The 20,075-nt window shown below is 55.1% G+C and overlaps 1 protein-coding gene across 4 annotated transcripts; it reads right to left on the reverse strand.

Annotated features, from left to right (window-relative positions):
- Positions 1–7: 7 nt before the first annotated feature.
- Positions 8–19,873, reverse strand: PDZD7 (PDZ domain containing 7). 4 transcript variants are annotated; one of them, XM_070780674.1, is made up of 18 exons: positions 19,798–19,873; positions 18,745–19,129; positions 13,978–14,118; positions 13,492–13,666; positions 12,525–12,701; positions 12,141–12,288; positions 10,913–10,973; positions 10,136–10,537; positions 9,498–9,695; positions 7,833–7,892; positions 7,470–7,520; positions 6,696–6,871; positions 3,292–3,383; positions 3,075–3,166; positions 2,851–2,922; positions 1,775–2,356; positions 1,375–1,475; positions 8–965 (listed from the first exon to the last, which is right to left on the reverse strand). In XM_070780674.1, exons 2-18 carry the CDS (start codon positions 18,962–18,964, stop codon positions 750–752), a joined length of 2,964 nt encoding a protein of 987 aa, XP_070636775.1. In that variant the 5' UTR covers positions 18,965–19,129; positions 19,798–19,873; the 3' UTR covers positions 8–749. The 4 variants fall into 4 exon arrangements, 3 of the variants coding, with proteins under 3 accessions (XP_070636775.1, XP_070636776.1, XP_070636777.1); XM_070780675.1 differs by lacking the exons at positions 10,136–10,537; positions 12,141–12,288 and having other exon boundaries at positions 9,498–9,732; XM_070780676.1 differs by lacking the exons at positions 8–965; positions 1,375–1,475; positions 1,775–2,356 and adding an exon at positions 2,633–2,761.
- Between the last annotated feature and the right edge of the window lie 202 nt (positions 19,874–20,075).

Here is a 20,075-nt window from a genome sequence, read left to right on the forward strand (position 1 = left end):
AACTTGCTTGACCTCCTTGCCCTTTTATTTGATGGCTATCCCCATACCCCTCACAGAGATCTTCGGTAGGGAAAGGGTGATGGGGAAGGGCAAATCCAGTAGAAAATCTGAGGTCCTAGTGGACTAAAACATGAAATGGGCTCTCAGGGTTTGAGAAACTAGAAAAGACCTTCCTCTCCCTTGAACAGAACACTGCTTGGGGCTGGGGGCTGGATGTGGTGACCCCGTGGAGGGCCATCTCTGAAAGTCCCTGTCCCTCACTGCTTCGGGGAATCATGAGAAAGTGCATACCAATCCCCAACTCCAGACCCTGGGTGTCCCCTTCCTGTCTTGGGAAGTTGGGGGCAGTGAGCTGGTGACACGACTACCCAGTAGCACCTTGTCCTTGACACTGAGTTTATCTGGAACAGGTAGAGCCTTAGTGACAACTGGGGAGGGAGACGCGAGGGAGGGGATCTGAGCCACCCGTGTGGAGAAAGCAAGGCAGGCAGGAGTGGGAGGTTCCTGAAGCCTAAAGAGATTAGTAGGTAAGGTCTGGGGGATGGCAGGAGGATTCTCCGAGGTCAGTGGGAAGAGTTATGGGATAACTGAAGAGAACCTGGGATTAGTATCAGGAGGCAGGAGGCTTGGAGAGAGGCCTGGGCTTGGGGTCAGCTGGAGAAGCCCGGCGTCAGCAGGAGGGGTCTGGGTTTGGGTGGGAAGGGCATTAATGGGAAGTTCTGGGAGGCAGCTGGAGTGCCATCAAGGGGTCAGTGGGCAGGGGAATGGTCAGCAGGAAGCCGCTGTTCATTGAGGGCTGACGAGTCAGAGGGCAAGGGCAGTGGGCCGGGCTTGGGGACCCTGACCACAAGCTCCATGGGCTCCCGAGCCTTGTTTCGATAAGCCCGGCGGATGGTATCTACTGCCCGCTGGTGCGTCACCTGCTCCAGGCTCTCTCCATCCACGGCCACAAGCTCGAAGCCAGCCTGGGATGGGGGTGGGAGAATCACAGACCTCCCTCCTCAGGTCAACCCCACCCCACCCCCAACCTCTCACCTCCACCAGCTGGGACACTCCTCCCCAACTGGGCGAGGGGATGGACAATGGGACTTCTGTGCCCGGAGCCCGATGGGGGCAGGGTGGGGCACAGACAATGGCCTTTTGTCCCTTGGGGCTAGGGGTGGAACAGGATGGGCCACCCTCAGGCCCAGGCTGGCATAAGGGCACAGATTTTCCCCTAGGTCTGCTCAACCTGCAGGTTAACCCCCTGCTCCAAGCCTCCTCCCACGACCTAGTCTACACATGTCTGGCTGGAAGATGAGCATGCACTGGTCCTGCCCCCTGCCAGAATTCAGATCTGGGCCTAAAGAGTGGGTCTGGGTGCCCTTCACCCACCTGAAGGGCCCCGCTGAGGAAGGCGGCGCCCCCGGGGAAGATCTTTTCTATCTTCACCATGGGCTGTACCTTGGACTCAATGCCCCCAGAAATGCTGATGCCTAGTGAGAGGGAGAAATGCTGGGTGACAGTGAAGCCACATGCCTAAAGCCTAGAGCTCCCTGGAGAACCCAGGACCCATCCCCAAATAGAGAGCCCCCCAAGCCAACCCCCAGATTCTACTACTACTCCATCCTCAACTCACTCTAACCCCAAGCCTCCCAAATTTAGACCTTCCCAACTATACCCTGATTCTTTCCCTTGTCCCAGGTCCCCAAGTCACACCCCAAAACCAAGCCCACCAACCTCACCCACACCTGAGCCCCCACCCCCCACCAGGCCCAGTCCTGCCGGGACTCACCCAAGGACTGTTTCATCTTGGACAGTGTGACCGTCCTCAGCTCCCCACTAGGGACCTTCATGGCTGTCTCCTCAGCTGTCCTGCCAGTTCCATTCTCAGAGGGCCCTTGACCGCCCCCTGCCTTGGCCACCTGCCCATCCATAGGTCGTGGCAGAGGGGGCCTGGCTTTCCGAGGCTTGTGGTAACACCCATTGGCTGTGCTGGGAGTGGGGATGGGTGCCGGGGATGGCGAACGCCTGCGGCCGGGGGACTTGCCTCGGCCCCGGCTGCGGCTCTGGGCTGGGCCCTGGCTCCGGCTCTGCCGAGGGTCCTCTAGGGTCAACGGTTCGGTCAGCAGCCAGTTAGGCCTTGGGGGCCGGGGAGCCACGGGAGGTGGCCGAGGAGGGGGTGTGCAGGCACCTCGGCATGGGGTGAAGGCATCTACTGGCACGTCTTGGAGAGGGGGGATCCCTTTATGAGGGTGGCAGGGGACAGAGGCACCCAGGGAGACCTGGAGGCCCCCCAGCCGCTCCCTCAGCTCCCCATCATCTTCCTCTTCTGAGAAGCCGTTCACAGGAAGCAGGTAGAAGCCACCACGACTGTCTGGGGAAGAGGGCCAAGGTCAGGCCGCCCTCTCCTCAACAGCCCAAACTGCCTGGCCAGAGCCCAGTCCTCACTGTGTGGGGGTAGGGAGACCTGGGGGTGCTCTTACGGCAGTGTTACAACACTGCCCCAGCTCTATTGCAAAAGTATTTTAATACTTTCTATTGGAATAGTTACAGTTTTATCTTATCATGTCTGAGTAAAAATATGACTCCCACACCAAGCTGGTAACTTCTCAGAGATTATTGCATAGAATGAGATGATTTAACAAGTGAGTGGGTTTTAAAACCAATTAGTAAGTAAATAATAGTACAGATGGTTAGTGGACGTGATAAAAATGGTCCTGGCAGACGAGGGATTCCCTTCAGGGAACCACACCACACGTATCTCTGAAGCCACGAAGTCCTATGTGGGAACAGGGATGTAACGCCCATTTTCCCTCCCCGAGTCCCCCTGGGGTGTGCCCCTCCCTGTGCTCTGGGACTCTGACTGACCAGGCACGGGAGTGATGAGGTGACGCTTGGGTCGTGTGTCTTGTCGGGTGGGTCTCAAGGCAGGAGGCCGAACTGGTTGGAGAGGAGAGCAGGTTAGGAACGAGGCTCCCTGAGGGACACAGCTGAAAGGGCCCAGGCATCTCTGCCCCTCTCCCCTGGGAGGCCCCCCACCCCCAGCCCCACTTGGGGCTCAGGAGCCTCAGTCCTGCCCCCTGGCTGCTGACCTGCCTGACTCTTGAGGGCCTCAAAAGCCTCCAGCTCCACAGGCATCACCATGCTGTCGAAGCGACCCAGGTCTGTGGGGGCCACCACACTCCTGGGGGAGGGTAAGAGATGAGGTGTGGGCAGGGCTCAGTTCCAGGGGGGTCTGGAGGGGCTTCCACCCTGGAGAGGTTAGGGTAGATATCGGGGGTCCCCTCCCTGCCCCCAAGCCCTCCCCACCTGATGTCCCTCAGCAGCAGCAGCTTTGCCGGCCTGTCCAGAATGGCCAGCAGGGGCCTCACTAGGTCCTCCACGCCGCCCTCATGCACGTACTGCAGAGAGAGGCACCACAGGTCAGGTAGCAGCAGGGACCTCCAGAGCCCGGTAAGGGGGCATGCCTGGGCATGCGGGGGTCCCCATGTTTAGGAAAGGTTCTCCCCCAGGCCCGGGCTGTCCACAGGATGGTCTTACTCGGTGACTGGGCGGAACGTGCAATAATAATGACAGAGCGGTAACAGCAACACCAGTAACAGCTTTAGGCCTTTTTCTAGGCCTTTTACACATGGTCTCCCACTTTGAGAGGTGACATCAGTTATTCCTGTTTTACAGATGAGGGAACTGAGGCTCAGAGAGGACTTTGCCCCAGGCCACACAGATGAGGAAGTGTGAAGAGAAATTGAAAATTGAGAAATCTGGCTCCTACCTACTACAGTACCGGAAAAGGATATGCAGGGAGTGGACTCTCCTCCCCACCCCCACCTCCCTGGCTGAAGGAAGGAATTTGAGCCAAAGGCTAGGCTGTGTGCCTGGCTGTCCCAGCTTGTGTCTGCATACAGACCGACAAATTAGGCTTTGTTCAAGGCTGGAATGGGGAGTTTGGGGAAGGAGTGGCCCTATAGAAAGTCTCTCCAGTCTTTAGCCAGGGCAGTGGAGGCATTTCTGCCTGGCACTGCCCCGATGCCTCCAGCCACACCCCACCGTCGCAAACTGACAATCTGAATACTGGGAGTCACCCAACTTGGATAGCACACCGCCCCCTAGTGCCACGACGGACACACACAGAGCATCCCTGGCAAGCACAGGACACTGGGAAACAGCACACCCTGGTGGCCAGAGCGAGACATTCATAAATAGCTGGAAATTAACCACACACAAAGTTGCGGGGACTCACACATACACATACCGACAATACACCCCCTTTTGTCTGGAGAGAGATGCACGTAATGGCAAAGAACCAATGACATATGTGCACACACTTCAAGTCCACAATCCTGCATTCAGCATCCACTAAGTGCCGGGTCCTGTACCGGGCAGTAGGGGCACAAGGACAAAGAGCCACCAACCCCAGTAAAATACAAACCCCTGGCGACCGCACAGAGGGAGTCTCCGAGGGGGGTGGGAAGATCAGAGTAAGCTTCACGGAGGTGGTGGCATTTACACTGACTCTTACAGATAAATGAAAGAAATACAAGAAAGTTGAGAAGAAAGGGTGGTGTGGAGTAATGGGTTCATAGAAGTTTAACAGGGCTTCCCCTATGGCTCAGTGGGTAAAAAATCCGCCTGCAATGCAGAAAACGCAGGACATGGGGGTTTGATCCTTGGGTCAGGAAGATCCCCTGGAGGAGGGCATGGCAACCCACTCCAGTATTCTTGTCTGGAGAATTCCATGGACAGAGGACACACACACACATGCACACAGGGTACATGAAGGGGCCTCCATATAGGCTGTGCGGGTTGGGACTACAGTGCAGGTGGTGCTCCTAGAGTTGCGCAGTCGTAACCTGTATAAATCATGTTACATGTTATACCCGGGGAAGATGATATGGTGACCATGGGAAAGCAGAGGTTAGTGAGCTGGGGAGTCAAATCAGGGAGTGCCTTGAATGTGAGGATAAGGAACTTGTACTCTATTCTGCCAAAGACAAGAGGCTGCAAGGGGGTTTGGGGAGTTTGTAAAGTGATCAGAGAGGTAGTTTATAATGCCTGGTCAGGAGATGGGGAGATGGCTCAGAGTGGGAGATAGAAGGGAGGCTTGGGGTTCAGGACCACACATTTAAGGGAGCTTTACTAATCATTCCAGCCAGGACACTACCCCAAAGGTCTGATCTCTTGGTATGGGTGGGGCTTGGGTCAGACTTGGGTGGTGGGCATTGCTCCCTAGGTGCTGCGGGGCTCTGGGAGAGGTCTTCCTGGTCTGGGCACGGTGGGAGGAGCAGAGGGATGGGGGAACAGCATCCAAAGAAACTGACACAGAGCTCCACCTGGTGGCCTGAGCCCAGAGTCACAGGCTTACAAAGACTTGGTACACTCCGCCCCACTTGGCAGTCTAAGCTGAGCATGACACTCAAGTGAATTTAGCCCAGAGGCCTTTAGCTGCCCCCAACATGCATCTCCATATGTAGCTCTGCTGTAAACCAAGCATTGGGAAAAGGATGAATGAATTACTGTGCCTCAGTCTCCAGGTGACATGCACACAGATACGATCATACAGTGCTGTTGTTTAGTCCCTAAAGTCTCGACTCTGCGACCCCATGGATTGTAGCCCGCCATGCTCCTCTGTCCTGGGGATTTCCCAGCAAGAACACTGCAGTGGGTTGCCATTTCCTTCTCCAGGGGATCTTCCTGACCCAGGGATGGAACCTGTGTCTCCTGCATTGGCAGCTGGGTTCTTCACCACTGAGCCAACAGGGAAGCCCAAATTATGTAGTTAAGTCAACACAAACCCAGATAAACAAAAGTACACATCACACAGACATAACACAGCCCCACCCCGACCAAGGTGAGGGAGTGGGGGGAACCACAAACAATTTCCTGAAACTCTTCCGTTTGCCCTGGTACAGAGGATCACGCATGCACTGATGCAGATGCAGATAAGGGAACCCATCACAGGAAACCTGGGGCTTCTTGAGACAGAAGGATAGGAGAGGGACTTCCAGTTCTCCTGGAGGGGGTGACCTGTGCCTCCTACAGTCTCCCCAACATTCAGGCTACAAAGACTCCCTCAAATCTACCCTTGACCCTACGGTGGGAACTTCTGCTTCTGTCTGAAGTGGAAAGGAACAGTGAGAAACAGTGTAGATATTGAGGGAGGCTTGGGGTATGTTGGGAGAAGAAAAGATTACTTATTTGGGTAACAGGGGAGAGGCCAGGCCTGATGGCTGACCCAGAAGTGGAAGGAGCCATGAGCTGGGGAAGGCTGAGGTTTCGAAGAGAACAGAAAACAAAGCAGGTGACTGCAGGGACTGAGGTCCCAAACTCATCACCTGTCTGGTCTGGCTTCTTCTCTCCTCAGCTTAAATATTACCTCCTCTGGGAGGCCCTCCCAGACCACACCGTCTAGTTTGTGCCTCAGGTTATTTTCTCATGTCCTTTTCCTTCATAATACTTCACATGATTTGTCTCTATGGGTGCTTAGGTTCTAGTTACTATCTATCTTTCCTTCCTGACCGTGAACTCAGTGTGTGTGTCCATGTGTCTGTGTGCACTCCTGAGCAACCATGTCACAGGGGTGACTTCTGCTTTACTTACCACTGGGCTCACAGTGTTAAACCCAGATACTGGCCAGCAGATAGTGGCCTGAATGAGTGAGGGGTTGGGTGACTGAGTGACCAAGTACTGGGGCTGAGAGTGGGCTGGTGGCTCACCCGGGAGCAGTGGCGGGTGACAGCCAGCACCTCATCATCGGTCAGCAATCGCCGGGCCAGGTCCTGAATCAGGGGCCGACGGCTCTCCCAGGCCTGCACCCGCTCATCCACATTGGGCAGGTGGCTGGAGGGGCTCCCAGACCTGGCAGAGAGCAGAGCCCGACCCCTCTCCCGGTCTGCAGGGCGGGAGCAAAAGGATACAATGAAGGAGACAGGAGCCATCAGAAGCCAAGGCAGGGACTCCCCTCAGTGGGGTCAGACTCCAGAATAGACTGGCTAAGGGTCCCAGGTTCCCCAGGTGGAATCCCAGCCTAACCCGGATGTTCCCCACCATGGTCTCCCACAGCAATCTGCCCATCACTGGAGTTCCAATTCAGGCCTTTCAGCCCCCATCCTAGACCCCTAGCCCAGTATGCTCCTTAGTTGAGCCCTGGCCCAGAGCCCCTGGGCCCCCTGAATATGTACTGTCATACTAGTCTGTCCCCATTGGAGTTCTAGAAAGGCCCCCTCCCTCATCTCCCCAAAAATCTGTCTTTGGGAGTCCCAGCTTAAGCTCCAAGTCCTCAAAAAATGCACCCTAATATCTATGTGTAACCCTATATTTCTAGAAAGCATAGTCCAATTGTTTTAGTTGCCCCTAATGTGCACCTCTCAATCTGTCTGATACCCCATGCTTAACCATGAGTTTAGCCCAAAGTCCCTTGGCACCCCCAACATGCACCCCATCTGCAGCTCTATTGTAGACCAGGCTCAGAGGGGGGAAGCAAGCATTACCACGTCTCAGCCTCCAGGTGACAAACTTCTGCACGGGCCCCACTCCCCCTGCTAAGAAGAAGAAAGAGGCTCAGTTGTAGCCCTGGTCTCCCATCTGAAAATGGGGGTTGGGGACTCAGAACTGGCTGGATCATGGGCTGGAATGGAGAGTTCAAGGCTGCAATGTGGTATGACTGGGAAGCAAGAGGCCAGGCTATTGAGGTGGGTCCTGAAGGCCAAGGTCAGGCCAGGAGCTTCATTCACAGGCAGTGGGGAGTTAGTAAAGGCTTTGGATCAAGAGAGGGCACAGTGTGTGCCCTGCTCATAGAGGTCCATTGGAAAGCATATGAATGGATGGAAGAACCCCAAGGGCAAATCACCTACCTTCAGGGCACAGAGAGAAAAAGAGGAGCCTCTGAAGGAGGGAGAGGAGTAGCCAGAGAACTGGGAAGAGAACCAGGAGAGAGAAGGGCCTTGGGGGCTGTGAAGAGAGAGATGAGTTTAGGGAGGGGGTTAGACTGCCCTGATTTGAAGGGATTGTCTCTCTCATGAGACCCAGGCAGGGGCAGGGCCCAGCCCCTTTTTGCCTACCCAACATTCACTCTCCCTTCTAGAAAAAGCACCCTGATTTCACCAGGGGATCCATCCCATCCCCCACCCCCAGCATTCTCAGTCCCTGTACTCCAGGGTGGACATATGACCCAGGCTGGCCAATGAAAGCACCCTCTCTCTCTCCCAGGTCACAAGTGATGTGTTGGGCATGTGATCCCAGCTGGGCCAACCAGAGCCTGGGACATCATCTGGAACTATTTAAGGAGAGGCTCTTTCCCCCGGGTTGCTAAGCGACAGTGGCCTTCTTACCTTCAAATGGCAAAGCCAGCAAGATGATGAAGACAAACCAGGGGAAAGAGGAACCAAAGGATGAAGAGTGCAGGTGGCTGAGGAGACTGTTTAAACCTTTAGACCCAGTTTACATCCATAGCTGAACCAAGAAGTGCTTTTTAAAGCTAGCTTCAATTAAGTTTTTCTCACAGACAACCCCAAGAGTCTCAAATTATTCACTTTTGGTCCAGCCTTTGAATCTCACCAGAGAGAAGAGATTCTTTCTGGAAGAGTCCTCAGGAAGCCTTTAACATGAGTGAAGCCTGTCTAGGCCCTCCTGCCTGGGCCTTGATTTAGAAATGGCCTTGCTCTAACTGGCTAAAGCCAGTTCAGGTTCGATCCATGATACAGGGTACTTGGGGCTGGTGCACTGGGATGACCCAGAGGGATGGGATGGGAAGGGAGGTGGGAGGGGGGGTTCAGGATGGGGAACACATGTACACCCATGGCAGATTCACGTCAATGTATGGCAAAACCAATACAATATTGTAAAGTAAAATAAATAAATAAAAATAAAATAAAAAAATAGAACTGGCTAGAGCCTGTGGAGCTCTGGCCAGGGGAGATGAAGCCAAATGCCCTAGGAAAGGAGTGCCCTGACTCCCAAGAGCACCAAGAGCATGGGCATCTGACCCAAGGTCTTCTTGTCTGTGCTGACTCTTATCAGTTTTCCCGTCTGAAAATGGGAAGATGAGGCAGTACAACAAAGACCACTACATATTCTGAGCACCTACTGTATGTCAGACCATGTACTAAGTGATTAACATACACTGATTCACTGATTCATCATTATTCCTAAAGAAATAGTATTGCGTGTGTGTATGCTAAGTTGCTTCAGTCGTGTCAGATTCTTTGCAACCCTGTGGACCGTAGACCACCAGGCTCCTCTGTCAATGGGATTTCCCAGGCAAGAATACTGGAGTGGGTTGCCATTTTCTTTCCCAGGGGATCTTCCCGACCCAGGGATCTAACCCATATCTCCTGCATTGGCAGGCAGGTTCTTTACCACTAGCACCAACAGGTATTATTACTCCTATTTTACTCTTGTGGCTTGCAGGGCAAGGTGGTGGCTCACAGCTAGGATGAGGCAGTGTGGGATTTAGACTCAGAGCTGTGGAATAGCAAGTCGACTTTTCCTCTGTCCTCCCATCTGACCCGTGTACCTACCTTTCTCCAGGTCCAGGCGAGGGCGGGGCTTGGCTGGGCTCCTGCTGTCCAGCGTCCAGGCCTCTCTGTGCCCATCCCCTGCCAGCCGCCCCTGCCGCCCTCCCTTGAAGAAGAGGTTCATCAGGGTCTTGGAGCGCTGCAGGGCCCCCTTCTCCCCAGGGGACCCTGACTTCTCCTTCCTCCGCTGCTTCTTCTCCTCTACAGACAGGAGGGAGGGGTGGGCAGAAGGGAAGGACTAGGGGCAGGGGTGTGGAGAGGGGCAGAGAGAAGGGAGAGTCGGGGGCAGACAGGATCTGCAGCCGTGTGGGGAGGTGGGGATGAAGATGGGGATGGGGTTCCTCTTCCAACTTCCCACCCCTTCCCCACCCACAGCTCCAACTATGTGAGGACTGTGTGTGTGTGTGTGTGTGTGTGTGTGGACAGGTCTGGGAACCTAAGGATGGAGGGTCTGGGTTAGGGCTGGTTTGGGTCCCAGGACTAGTTTAAAATGGAACCCAAAGCAGGATCTAAGTGTGTTCTGGAGCTGTGGCTGGGCAAAGCCTGGTGCAAAGGAAAGTTTGGGGCCCAGGACAGGGTGCAAGACAGATTTTGGACCCAGAGCTTTTGGGGGGAGCAGCAGCAACCTGTCCCCCACGTACCCCACAAGGTCAGGTGGCTCTGGGAGCGGGTGATGGGGGGCCGGGGTCGGCTGAGGGCCAGCAACAGAGCAGTCTTGGGGGACTCAGAGAGTGCAGAGTCAAGGTGGCGGGTGGGTGGCGGGTCGTCGGAACGGATGGCGGTGTCCCTGAGGATGACTGTGGGCCGCACGCTGCACCAGGTCTCCACGAGGCTCCCCGCATCGGGCTCCGTCTGCATGGCTGTGTCCGCCCGCCCCCAGCCCGGGCCCCAGCTGCCGGGCTCCTCAGGCCCCAGGCAGACATCCATGCGGTCCGAGGGCAGGGAGCCCTCGGCCGAGCTGTAGGGGGCACTGGAGGTGAAGGAGGAGACGCTGGAGCTGCTCTCCGAGGTGGGGGACAGCTGCTGCAGCACCCCGTTGCTCACTGCAGGCAGTGGGGAGGGCAGGGACATCTCAGAGGTCTGGCCCGGTGGCTTTGAGGCCCTGCTGGGGCTGCAGACCACTCATGGGCTTGGAGTGGAAGTGCTGGGCAGCAGCAAGGTTGTGAGCATGGGGTCTCGGGAACCAGCCACTACTCAGCAGTCCTGCTAACTGGTTGCGGGACCTTAGGCAAGGCACTTCTCCAACCACCCCCGGACTTGCCCCCAGGAGAGCCTGGATCAGAACCTGCAGCTTCTTAGAGAGGAGCCCAGAGACAGGAGTCCTGAGGAGATTTTGGTGCCCCTCCCACTTATTCTTCAGAGAACCCAGTTCCACTTTAGGGCCCTTTCCCTCCAACCTAGGGGAGCTGGTCACTTACGTCGGTCCAGCCAACAGTACTCAGAGACCATCTCCTTGTAGGCAGGGTACCGGCCGGTCTCCTGGGGAGGGTATGGTGAGGATAGGAGGGCAGAGGGGAGTGAGTGAGCAGGGAGTGGGAAGGGAGGGTAAGAACACGGGAGCAATAGGATAGGAGTCAACTTTTCAACCCAATTACTCTGCTCTGAGCTTATCATACTCCAGCGACACCACCCGCTTCATTTCTGAATGTGCCAACTTCCTCTACACTTTAGGGCTTTGCACGTGCTGTGTCTTCTGCCTGAATTCTCTTCCTTCAGCTCATCTTATGGCCAGCTCTTCAGGTGTCTCCTCCTTAGATCCCCCCGGCTAAAAGGGCCTTCCCAGATTAACCCATCCCACCTCTCCATCAATTTCCTTACAACAGCCGTCACAATCCACGTGCATCTAGTCTGTCTGTTTCCCTCCAGCAGCAGAGACCTTGTCTATCTTTTTCACTGTTGTCACCCAGTACCTGGCATAATGGCTGTCATATAGTAGGTGCTCAAAAGTATTGAGTGAATGAATGAGGGCAGAGTGGGAGAAGGGGAATGTTTGGGATAATTTGAGAGGAAGGAAGGGGACAAATGGGATGTAGGAGAGGTGGGAAATAGAGGTGGTGGGGGGATGGCAGAGGAGGCACTGAATGGTGAGAAGGATGAAGGCTCAGAAAGGAGAGGACCAGAGCAGGGGCCAGGGTTGGGGCCTGGGGAGAGGAAGACATCACCTCCTGTGGGAGCCAGGGTGAGAAGGACTTGATCCTTAGGCAAGTGTGAGACCCACATGAATAATGAATTCAGGTACCTCCCCTGAAATCCAATCTCTGTCCTGCCCTGTGCCCTAGGACACCCACCATCCAGGTCCTGGTCCTACCACGTCACCTTCTGGGCAGGATATTTTCTCCTTACCCTCCAAGACCACCACTCATACAAAGGGGCACTGGCCACTGCACCTGGGGTGGGGGGGGGCCAGGCTGAAACCAGGTCCTGCTACTGATCAGCTGTGTAAATGACTGATTCCTGAGTTTCTTTGCCTTTCTGAGCCTCAGTTCCTTCTTCTGTGAAGAGAGATGAGGACAATGCCTGCCTTGCCTCTCAGGAGGCTGTGGAAATTCACCAGTTGCACAGCAATGGGCAGCATTAGGTGCTAGACTGGTCTGGGAAGTCCTTCCTAGAGTCTGTCCTCTCCCTGACTCCCACAGTCCTGCCCACCTTGACGGTCAGCATGATGTGTGTCTGACCCTTCAGCACCTCCACGGCCTGGCTGTGGCTGATGTCGTCGAACCCGACACCGTTGGCCGCCAGGACCTGGTCTCCCACCTTGATGCCGTTCTCCTCGGCCAGTCCACCGTGGTCCACTCTGGGGTCAGGAAAGAGGCAATCTGATGCCTTCCTTCATTCCCCATTCCAGACTCTTCACTTGAACACAGGGATGACCTGGTCAAACTCCTTGACCCTCCTCCTGGGGAGCCCCGGCCCCTCTCCAGATCCTATCCCTAACCTAGGTCACCGGGACATGTCTTTGGCCAGGATCCACTTGCTGATGCACCCCCAGGTCCCAGCCTGACTCCGTTTCATCCCCTGCCCCAGTCTCACTTGGACACATAGATGCCCAGGCCAAACTCCTTGCCCCCACGGATGTTGAAGCCCAGGCAGAAGTCATCGGAGGTTGTGTAGAGGTGGACGATGCGCCGTGCACCGTCCTCTGAGCTGCTTTCGGAGGGTGTTGAGCTGCACTTTTCTACCACCAGTCGCCGATTGACCACATCCACCCTGGACAATCACAGGGGGCCCTCAGCCTGGGCCCTCATCTACCACCACCCACCCCTCTCCTCCCAGCAGCCAAGACAATTGCACAGGAAAGGAGGAACTGCTTTGGGGGGCCTGAGATCTTCACTGGGACATAGATTTCATCAAATTAGGGAAACCATGGAAATCTTTCTTTATTGAGCAGTTCTAACTGCCAAGCCCCATTTTAAATCCTCCCCAGGCCCAGGAGGGAGGATACTATATTTTCCTCAGGCCCAAGGCAGCAACAGCTTGGGCTTCCCAGGTAGCACTTGTGGTAAAGAACCCGCCTGCCAATGCAGAAGATGTAAGAGATGCAGGTTTGAACCCTGGATCGGGAAGATCCCCTGGAGGAGGGCATGGCAACCCACTCCAGTATTCTTGCCTGAGAATCCCATGGACAGAGAAGCCTGGCAAGCTGTGGTCCATGGGGTGGCAAAGAGTCAGACACCACTGAAGTGACTTAGCAGGCACACACGAAACTGCCAGGCTCCATTTTAAATCCTCTCTGGGCCGGGGAGAGAGATACTGCCCTGTCTCCAGGTCTGCGGCAGCTACAGCATAGAGGGGCAGGGTCACTGGGGTCTGAGACAGTAGCGTTGGGAGGAGGGCTGGGGGAAAGACACAGCCTTTTCTCGTTTCAAGGTCAGACCATTAGATCCCTGTGTTTCCAGTACCAGGGGATGGAAAGAGCAGAAGCCCTGGACTCTAGGTCTCTCCCACCATGGCTCTGGGTGGTGGTGCTGGGCTGGGGGTGGAGGCCAGGCCTGCTCACCATGTGGTCTTCTCCTTGGAGAACTTGATGCCCGGCACGCGGCCCATGCGTCTCACCATCATGTGCAGGCGGCTGCTGCCAGTCAGCACCTTCACAGCGCTGCCCATTGTGGTGCTCTCCAGGCTCAGCCCATTCACCTCGGTGATCTTGTCCCCCACGCACAAGCCAGCCCGCTCTGTATCAGGGGAGGGGGTGGTGGGCAGGGGCCCCTGGGGAGAAGTCCCCCAGGTTGAGGCTGAGCCTCTCCCATCCCTGAAGCTCCCTGGGATACAGTTTCTTCGATGAGATTGGGATCCCTAGGTAGGGTCTGAGTATTAGCCCATCGGACCAAGGACCTTTTCATTAGCCCCTTTCATCTCCCCACTGTATCAGCCCCTCCAAAACTGAGGGTCCTCTCCTCTCATCCCTGCCAACAGCTCCGCATACCACCAAAGTGGGGGGGGGTCACATCCTAAGCCAGGATTTCACCCATGGGGTCCCGCTCACCTGCACTGCTCCCCTCCTCCACTTTGCTGACGAAGATGCCCAGGCCGTGCTCAGAGCCGCCCCGCACACTGAACCCCAGCCTCCCAGCTGGACTCTTCTCCACTCGAACTGCATGGATGATGTCACTTTCATCGCTGTTGGCTGATGGCGGTGGGGACACAGGCATGACTCCCCTGCCCATTCTGGGCACAGAGGGTCCCTGAGTACCCTAACTTGGGGCCTGCAAAGGCTGGGTTGCCGGGCACAGCCACCCAGGACCCTAAATGTGGGCTGCTGCTGCTCCTGCTAAGTCGCGTCAGTCGTGTCTAACTCTGTGCGACCCCATAGACGGCAGCCCACCAGGCTCCCCTGTTCCTGGGATTCTCCAGGCAAGAACACTGGAGTGGGTTGCCATTTCCTTCTCCAATGCATGAAAGTGAAAAGTGAAAGTGAAGTCGCTCAGTCGTGTCCGACTCTTAGCGGCCCCATGGACTGTAGCCTACCAGGCTCCTCCGTTCATGGGATTTCCCAGGCAAGAGTACTGGAGTGGGGTGCCATTAGGCAGCTAATTTCTGAGTCCTCTCTGGGTGATTTTGAGATCATGGCAGGAAGGCTGTGGGAGCAGGCAGAACAGAACTCCATGCTAGAAGACACTGTTTTCTTTCCTTTATAATGTAGGGTGTGTGTGTGTGTGTGTGTGTGTAATCCTTACTAAGTTTCCCATACTCTCTGGGACAGGCCAAATTCTAAAAAACCCTGCCACTCAGAGTCAGATGGATGAAAAAGATTCCATTCTATGAGGCACAGTCGAGGGAATCCGGGCTCTCTGGCTTACAGCAGAGACAAGCCTATCTTCAAATAGTTGAAGAACTATTCTATAAAAGGCATTAGATATTTTTGTCTGTGTAACCCCTAGGGCAGAACCAAGCCCACACACTGGAGTTATACGGAGGAGATTTAATAAGGGAAAACTTTCTCTAAAACCTTTAGCTGGCAGACAATGGAATGAATTTTCCATGAAAGATAGTGAATTCCTCATTATTTGGAGGCATAGAAGCTGATAGTAAATCCCTGTCTGGGATGTTGTGGAAGGATCCCTGAGGCTCCTTTTACCTTGTAGACTCTGTGATTCTCGAGGTGAGGGTTCTAGGAGCTCTTTGACTACATGAGGAGAGAAACCCAAAACACCACCATGCGCCTAGAGCACAGAAGTGGTTCTCTCCATCAGTGACAGGGAAAGTCAGAGGAGGGAAACTTTAGGGACCAGAACTATTGGGGAAGGCTTCTTGGAAGGTGGGATTTGGGTGGGTGGAGGGGAAGGGAAAGGCACTGATGAAGGGATGGAGTGAGCAAAGGCTCAGAGGTGGTCTTCTGGTTAGAGAAGAGTGAGGGGACTGGAGGGGTAACTTGGGTCCCAGGTGGGAAGGTGAGAGTTCTTGGGTGAGGCTTACTCAGAGGTGTTTGAGAGGGGAAATCACACACACACACACACACACACACACACTCGATCTAAGAGAAATCAAGTTACAGTGCATGAGCAGAGTGTCTCTGGAAGAAATCCCCAAGGGCAGCCTGCAGTCAGGGACAGTGCAGGACGGAGGCATGAGAGGCACTGGGGCTTCCTAGCTGATTCTATCTGCACAGGTCCCAGGACCTTCTCAGCCCAGACAAGGAGACTTTTGCTCTCCTGCCCTCCGATTCTCTTTCTCCTCATTCCCTCCCGGAGAGCCAGCTTCCTGGGCCAGGGGGATGTCAAAATCTGGGTTTCAAGCCTAGGAGCTTGGGGCCCCTGAGGAGGGAAGTTTCTCTACCTCCAGTGCCCTAGCCCTGCCACCAGGCATCTCTCCAGATACCCAGCAGCCTCACTATCTCCTCACTTTCACCTCTGTCTCCTTTAATCCATTCTATACACAGGCATGCCTTTGCCCTGATTAAAAACCTCAATGCCTGCCCCTGCTTCTAGAAGGAGCTGCACATTCCTTCCATGCCCAATAAGGCCCTCCCTGGTTTCCTTCTGCCCACCTCTCAACACTCACCCCTGGCCACCCTCCCTGGCCTCATGACCTTGGGCCACACTGACCTCCTCCCTGTTCCTCTCACCAGCCAGTCCTTTCTGTGTGCCCTCTGCCTGGGGTGCTCTTGCCCAGGCCTTCGTAAAGCCACCTCCTATTTCCAGTTCTCCTGGCTTGGGTGCCACTTTCTGAGAGAAGACTTCCTGGGCAATCCTGCTGAAGAACGGCCCCTCCCCCTCCTCCCAGGGAGTCTCAAAATTGGTCTCAAAGCGAGCTCTCCAGATCAGCATCAGCAGCCCCTGGAAAATTATCACACATGTGAATTTGGAGTTTTACCACAAACCCACTGAATCAGATGCTCTGAGTGCAGGATCCAGTAATCTTTTCACGAGCCCCCAGGCAATTCTGATGTATTCTGAAGTTTGATAACCACTACTCTATCCTATCATCCAAATTAATACCTTTAAGATTATTACCATCCTTTCTCATTATTTGTTCATTTGTAATATTATTTATTCTCACTCTCTTTTCACTGGACTATAAGCTCAATCATGGTAAAGTGAAAAACTGAAGTCGCTCAGTCATGTCCTACTCTTTGCGACCTCATGGACTATAGCCTAAGATGCTCCTCTGTCCATGGGATTTTCCAGGCAAGAGTGCTGGAGTGGATTGCCATTTCCTTCTCCAGAGGATATTCCCGACCCAGGGATTGAACCCGGGTCCCCTGCATTGTAGGCAGACACTTTACCATCTGAGCCACGAGGGAAGTCAATCATGGTAGGGACTTAGTAATTCTTTCCACCAAAGTATTCCCCGTATGTTGCACAGTGCTTGATATTTGCTAAGTCTTTAAAAAAATTTTTTTTTGGCCACACTGCACAGCATGTAGGATCTTATTTCCTCAACTAGGGGTCAAACCCGTGCCCTCTGCAGTGGCAACATGGAGTCTTAACCACTGGATCTCCAGAGAAGTCCCTGCTAAGTCTTTTTTTGATGAATGAAATAATAACCAGAACAATGAATAAATGAATGAGTTAGGAGAGCAAGAAGAAGGGGCTGGTTGGGATTAAAGACAATGCCATTTCTCTGGGACCCAGCGAGTTTGAGGAGCTGGTGGGAACTCTCGAGGACAATGTGGGTAGCAGTGTTCCCCTTTCTACTGTGTCTCCCTCATCAGTTATGTTAGGCCTCTGGAAGGGTCTAAAGAATAACATATAAAATAACATGGGGGAGGGGCTCCAGCCTGTGGTGAGTTGGGGGATGTTTGTGCTCAGGTAGAGGGGACAATTCTGAGCTCACATGCTCCCAACCCAGACAGACCAATTGGTTGGACTGATGCCCTAGTCCTTCCATCATTGCTAAGGGAGGCTGCTCTCCTGACTGCACTGGGGCATGGGGTGAGGGAGAGAGCACTCATGGAACTGCTGGAAGAGGCTCTTCAGAGGGACAGTGTGCATCATAGTCGAGCATGGAGTGTGCGGGGGGAGGTACAGGTGTATAGGTTTAGGTGTAATTCTAATACGATGGGATTTGCAGGAGCTGTACTGCAGTGCCTCCCTTCTGCTCCTCCGTGTCTCCTAGTTCATCTGGGGACTCCAGCTCATGTCCAGAATGACATACTGCCTTGCTGCTCACCTGAAAGTGAGGCCAGAGTGGCGGACGACGGGGGTGAGCGTGCTGGGCCACTGGCGTGGGAAAGCCTGCTCTCTGAGCAGCATATTCCACTCCTGCCCTTGTGGCCGGGCAGGGGACAGAGGGGCCCAGTGAGGTCAGAGGGAACAGCAGGGTCTGAAAGGTCCAGTCTGAGAGCCAGCCAGGAGAACTCTGCTGGCTGAGAGAGGAGGGCAGCTGGAGATACTTATCTGGTTCTGCTCAGGGAAAGCCCATGCCCAGGGAGGCCCCCTCCCCTGCTGGTAGGCAAGGTCCTGCCTGGTTCACCGGCTTTTTGTCGGCTCACATCTGTCACTGCACCAGGCTGTCTCCTAAGTGCCCACCTGCCATATTCCACACTTTTCATTTCAACCTTGCCTGTGATATCTCTACCCCACTACCAGCTGCTACCATGGCTCCGTCTCCAAGCCCTGCTACACTGGAAATTTCTGGAAGGTGAAAATTGAGACTTAGTTCCCTGTAAGTTCCCCTCAGGACCTAATGAGAGCTGGTATAAGATAGGTGTGCCATGAAACGGCACTAAGCAACTGCATAAGATTAGGTGTCCCTCTCCCTCGGGGCCCAGACCTGGGCTCCGTGCTGACCCTCGACCCCTCCCCGTTCTTGCTAAGGGAGCATCTTCCAGTCTACCTTTGTCTCCATCCTCTGCACCTGAAGCCTTTAATTCTGTCTGTCCATCTGGACACTGACTCCCACAGCCCAGCATAGAGCTGGGCACACAAAGGGCGGGTTGATGAAGAATGTCTTTCTCCATGCTGTCCCATCCCCCAAAAGTCATACTCAGATGAGCCTGGAGAAAGGAAGAATCCACAGGAGGGAGGAGGCCAATTTAATATTTGGCCTTGCTTACTTGGGGGCTAGCATACCACACACCCCTTCTTCGGCTCCATGCCCAGACCTCCCAGCTCTGACCTCTCCACTATCTTGCAACACTGAAAAACCGGTCTGAAGATGAGAAAAGGATAGACGAGGAAGAATCTATGGGTTACCAGAGGCCCTCTCTCTCCCTGCATCCCTAAGACTCCCCACCCACGCTGGCTCTCCCTTCACCTACTTAAGCCTGCTGTCCCCTACCCACCCTGGTAGTTCCCGGCCCTGCCCCCACCTTCGATAGGGGAGTTGATGAGGATGACTCGGCCCATGGGCGATGAGGCTCGGATTCCACGGTGGGGCCCATTCAGCAGCCGTTGCTTTCTCAGCAGATATCGTGTTGCGGAGCCCGACTCGCTGCCCAGGTGGCCTCGGGAGGAGAGGGAGCTCAGAGAGCTGGAGCTTAGGTCTCCAAGACCCAGCGGGTTGAAGCCCACTGCAAAACCATGTGCCATGCTGGCTAGATTGGAGTGGTGCCCTGCAGGTCCGGAAGGAACCTGCTGACCCTCGAGAGGAGGGCCCCCCACGCCTGGGGCTCCATGAGCCTTCTGTGCCAACCGGGGTCTCAAGGACTGGGAGCCCCCAACCTCTGCTTCTCCTCAGGAGTCGGTGCTCCAGGCCTGCACAGGAAGAGCAGGGATTGGGGAAGGGGTGTAAATGCTGCCCCTGCTGCCCCCCAGGACCTCCACCCCCTCTCCCCATGGCTTGAGCATCCTGCTCAACCCTTAGGTCTCTCACCTCTCCCACCCCTGGCTAGAGAACTGCCCATTTCAGGCACCATTGTGGACTTTGAAGCCATTTATACAACAAGGTGGGTGAGAACCTCTCTTTTACCCCTAGTTCCTGCTCTCAGCTGAGTCATCTACTCAGGTAGGTCTCCAGTCCTCAGTAGAGGGTGAGAGAGTGGGGATGGGATTATTGCCGGCCCTAGGGCTGCAAGCACTGTGAGAGATTTGGGCCAGGACAGTTCACTGCACCACCTCTCCTGTGTATGTGGGCTGGGGGCCAGTCCCAGGGGCTGAGGCCCCCAGGGACTTCAGAACCTGGGACAGCTGCAGCCAAGGGCCCCAGAGATCTCCAAGCCCCAGGCTGCAGTCTCCTCTGTCCCCCCTTCTCTTGGGTCTAAAGAGGTGCATGAACCTCTCCCAGACTTGGGGACGGGACCTGCTGCTGAGAATCCCACCCACAACACCCCACGCAAAACCTCGGGCCAAATCCCGCAGAGCAGTTCCAGAATCCAGAATGCAGCAGCCCACCCTCGGGCTCCATCCTTCCCGTCCCCCCTCACCTTCTCGCGCTTGCGGCAGCCGCCGGCCTCACCCGCCTGCAGGCGCGAAAAGACAGCAGCGGCCCGGGAATCCCCGCCCACGCCCCGCCAAGTCTGCAGGAATAGGGCTGGCCCGCTCAGCCTCGGGCTTCCATTGGCTGGGAAGGCCGCCAGTCACTCCCTCCCACCACCTCTCCTGGGTGCCTGGGGCTGCCGTCTGTAAACTGGGCTGGGGCCGGTGGTTTCTACCCGCTCCAGTTCGAGTTCTGATACCCCATCTTGCACTATGAACTTAAAGC

This window comes from Bos indicus, chromosome 26, assembly GCF_029378745.1.
Source record: "Bos indicus isolate NIAB-ARS_2022 breed Sahiwal x Tharparkar chromosome 26, NIAB-ARS_B.indTharparkar_mat_pri_1.0, whole genome shotgun sequence".
Taxonomy (NCBI): Eukaryota; Metazoa; Chordata; class Mammalia; order Artiodactyla; family Bovidae; genus Bos; species Bos indicus.

Coding starts and splice junctions, on each gene's coding strand:
- PDZD7 (XM_070780674.1), bottom strand. CDS start 18,964: ATGGCACATGGTTTTGCAGTGGGCTTCAACCCGCTGGGTCTTGGAGAC. Junction 13,667..13,977: donor GGAGGAGGGGAGCAGTGCAG/GTGAGCGGGACC, acceptor CCCCTGATACAG/AGCGGGCTGGCTTGTGCGTG. Junction 12,289..12,524: donor CTGGGCATCTATGTGTCCAA/GTGAGACTGGGG, acceptor TCCTGACCCCAG/AGTGGACCACGGTGGACTGG.